General features: G+C 50.9%; 1 protein-coding gene across 2 annotated transcripts in view; it reads right to left on the reverse strand.

The window, feature by feature from the left end:
• Window positions 1-1,004: 1,004 nt before the first annotated feature.
• Window positions 1,005-2,090, reverse strand: part of LOC123966530 (phospholipid transfer protein-like) — a 35,063-nt gene continuing 33,977 nt past the window's right edge. For both annotated transcript variants that reach the window (XM_046042676.1, XM_046042681.1), the window contains exon 15: window positions 1,005-1,277. In XM_046042676.1, the coding sequence (XP_045898632.1) occupies window positions 1,200-1,277 (78 nt within the window). In that variant the 3' untranslated portion in view covers window positions 1,005-1,199. The remainder of the gene's footprint in view (window positions 1,278-2,090) is intronic.

Below are 2,090 nucleotides of genomic sequence, written 5' to 3' on the forward strand. Positions count from 1 at the left end.
GCGTATCACACCTACGCTACTGCTTATCACACCTGCGTATCACACCTACGTTACTGCGTATCACACCTACGTTACTGCTTATTACAACTACGTTACTGCTTATTACACCTGCGTTAATGCGTATCACACCTGCGTTACTGCGTATTACACACCTGCGTATTACACCTACATTACTGCGTATTACAACTACGTTAATGCGTATCACACCTGCGTTACTGCGTATTACACACCTGCGTATTACACCTACGTTACTGCTTATTACAACTACGTTACTGCTTATTACACCTGCGTTAATGCGTATTACACACCTGCGTATCACACCTACGTTACTGCGTATCACACCTACGTTACTGCGTATTAATACACGTTCCTTGTGTGTGTGTGTGTGTGTGTACAATAAGACTGAAGCAGCTTGTCTCTCTGCAGGTCCAGATGTTCTGATCCAGAAACGCTGTAACCTGCAGAGGAGGGTCAGAGAGAAAGCGCTGGTCCAGGCCTTCACTGCAGTACTAATCATACTACTAGGTAGTAATACTCTAACTACTACTGCTGCTGCTGTGTTCCCCTGTACGTGTACTGATGTAGCTGATCCAGGATCTTTGATCTGCAGGTAACGGTAAAGTGATGGTGGAGGTGAAACAGACCTCAGAGCAGCTTCCACCTGAGGAGACTGCAGGAGTCCTCCAGGTAAACTCACCTGCTCAGTACCGTGTTCGTGTACTCGCACAGTACTGCAGTATATTTCTGATCACTGGCTAATTGTTCTGATTTCTGGCTCTCAGGTGAATGAGCTTGCTCCTGATGAAGAGGAGGATGAAGAGTGGGATCTGACCGTATCATAGAAACCAGAGGACTGCGGGCAGAGCAGTGGTGCATGCTGGGAACAGATTCATGTTTAATTTATTCAATAAACGAGGTTGATCAGTGACCTGTTTCCTGCTGAGCTGAAGGTGAAGCTGCGTTCTGATTGGCTGGTTCTGCTCAGATCAAAACACGAGAGCCAGTGATGCTGAAGCCGTTTATTTATCAGAGTAACAAGCAGGACATGTACTAGTACTTTAACTAGTACTTTTAGTATCACTAAAGTCTGAACTCAGTGACGCAGTGAGAGACAGGAAGTGGAGCAAACAGGATCCTCAGAGCTGCTGTGATGTGGATCATTGTAGTCCTGGTTCTGAAGCAGGGTCCGAAGATCCTTCTCATCGGCCGAAATCCCGCACCATCTTCTTCCTCACATCTGGGGTTAAGGTCAGGTCCCCCCCGACCACCATGAAGCCCTGCACACACAACACGGGTCAGGCAGTACCAGCTTAGTAACGGCGTAGCTACAGGCAGTACCGGCTTAGTAACGGCGTAGCTACAGGCAGTACCGGCTTAGTATCGGCGTAGCTACAGGCAGTACCGGCTTAGTATCGGCGTAGCTACAGGCAGTACCAGCTTAGTAACGGCGTAGCTACAGGCAGTACCGGCTTAGTAACGGCGTAGCTACAGGCAGTACCGGCTTAGTAACGGCGTAGCTACAGGCAGTACCGGCGTAGCTACAGGCAGTACCGGCTTAGTAACGGCGTAGCTACAGGCAGTACCGGCTTAGTAACGGCGTAGCTACAGGCAGTACCGGCGTAGCTACAGGCAGTACCGGCTTAGTACCGGCGTAGCTACAGGCAGTACCAGCTTAGTAACGGCGTAGCTACAGGCAGTACCGGCTTAGTAACGGCGTAGCTACAGGCAGTACCGGCGTAGCTACAGGCAGTACCGGCTTAGTAACGGCGTAGCTACAGGCAGTACCGGCGTAGCTACAGGCAGTACCGGCTTAGTAACGGCGTAGCTACAGGCAGTACCGGCTTAGTAACGGCGTAGCTACAGGCAGTACCGGCGTAGCTACAGGCAGTACCGGCATAGTATCGGCGTAGCTACAGGCAGTACCGGCGTAGTATCGGCGTAGCTACAGGCAGTACCGGCGTAGTATCGGCGTAGCTACAGGCAGTACCGGCTTAGTATCGGCGTAGCTACAGGCAGTACCGGCTTAGTATCGGCGTAGCTACAGGCAGTACCGGCTTAGTATCGGCGTAGCTACAGGCAGTACCGGCTTA

Source organism: Micropterus dolomieu, linkage group LG02 (assembly GCF_021292245.1).
Source record: "Micropterus dolomieu isolate WLL.071019.BEF.003 ecotype Adirondacks linkage group LG02, ASM2129224v1, whole genome shotgun sequence".
In the NCBI taxonomy this organism is placed as follows: Eukaryota; Metazoa; Chordata; class Actinopteri; order Centrarchiformes; family Centrarchidae; genus Micropterus; species Micropterus dolomieu.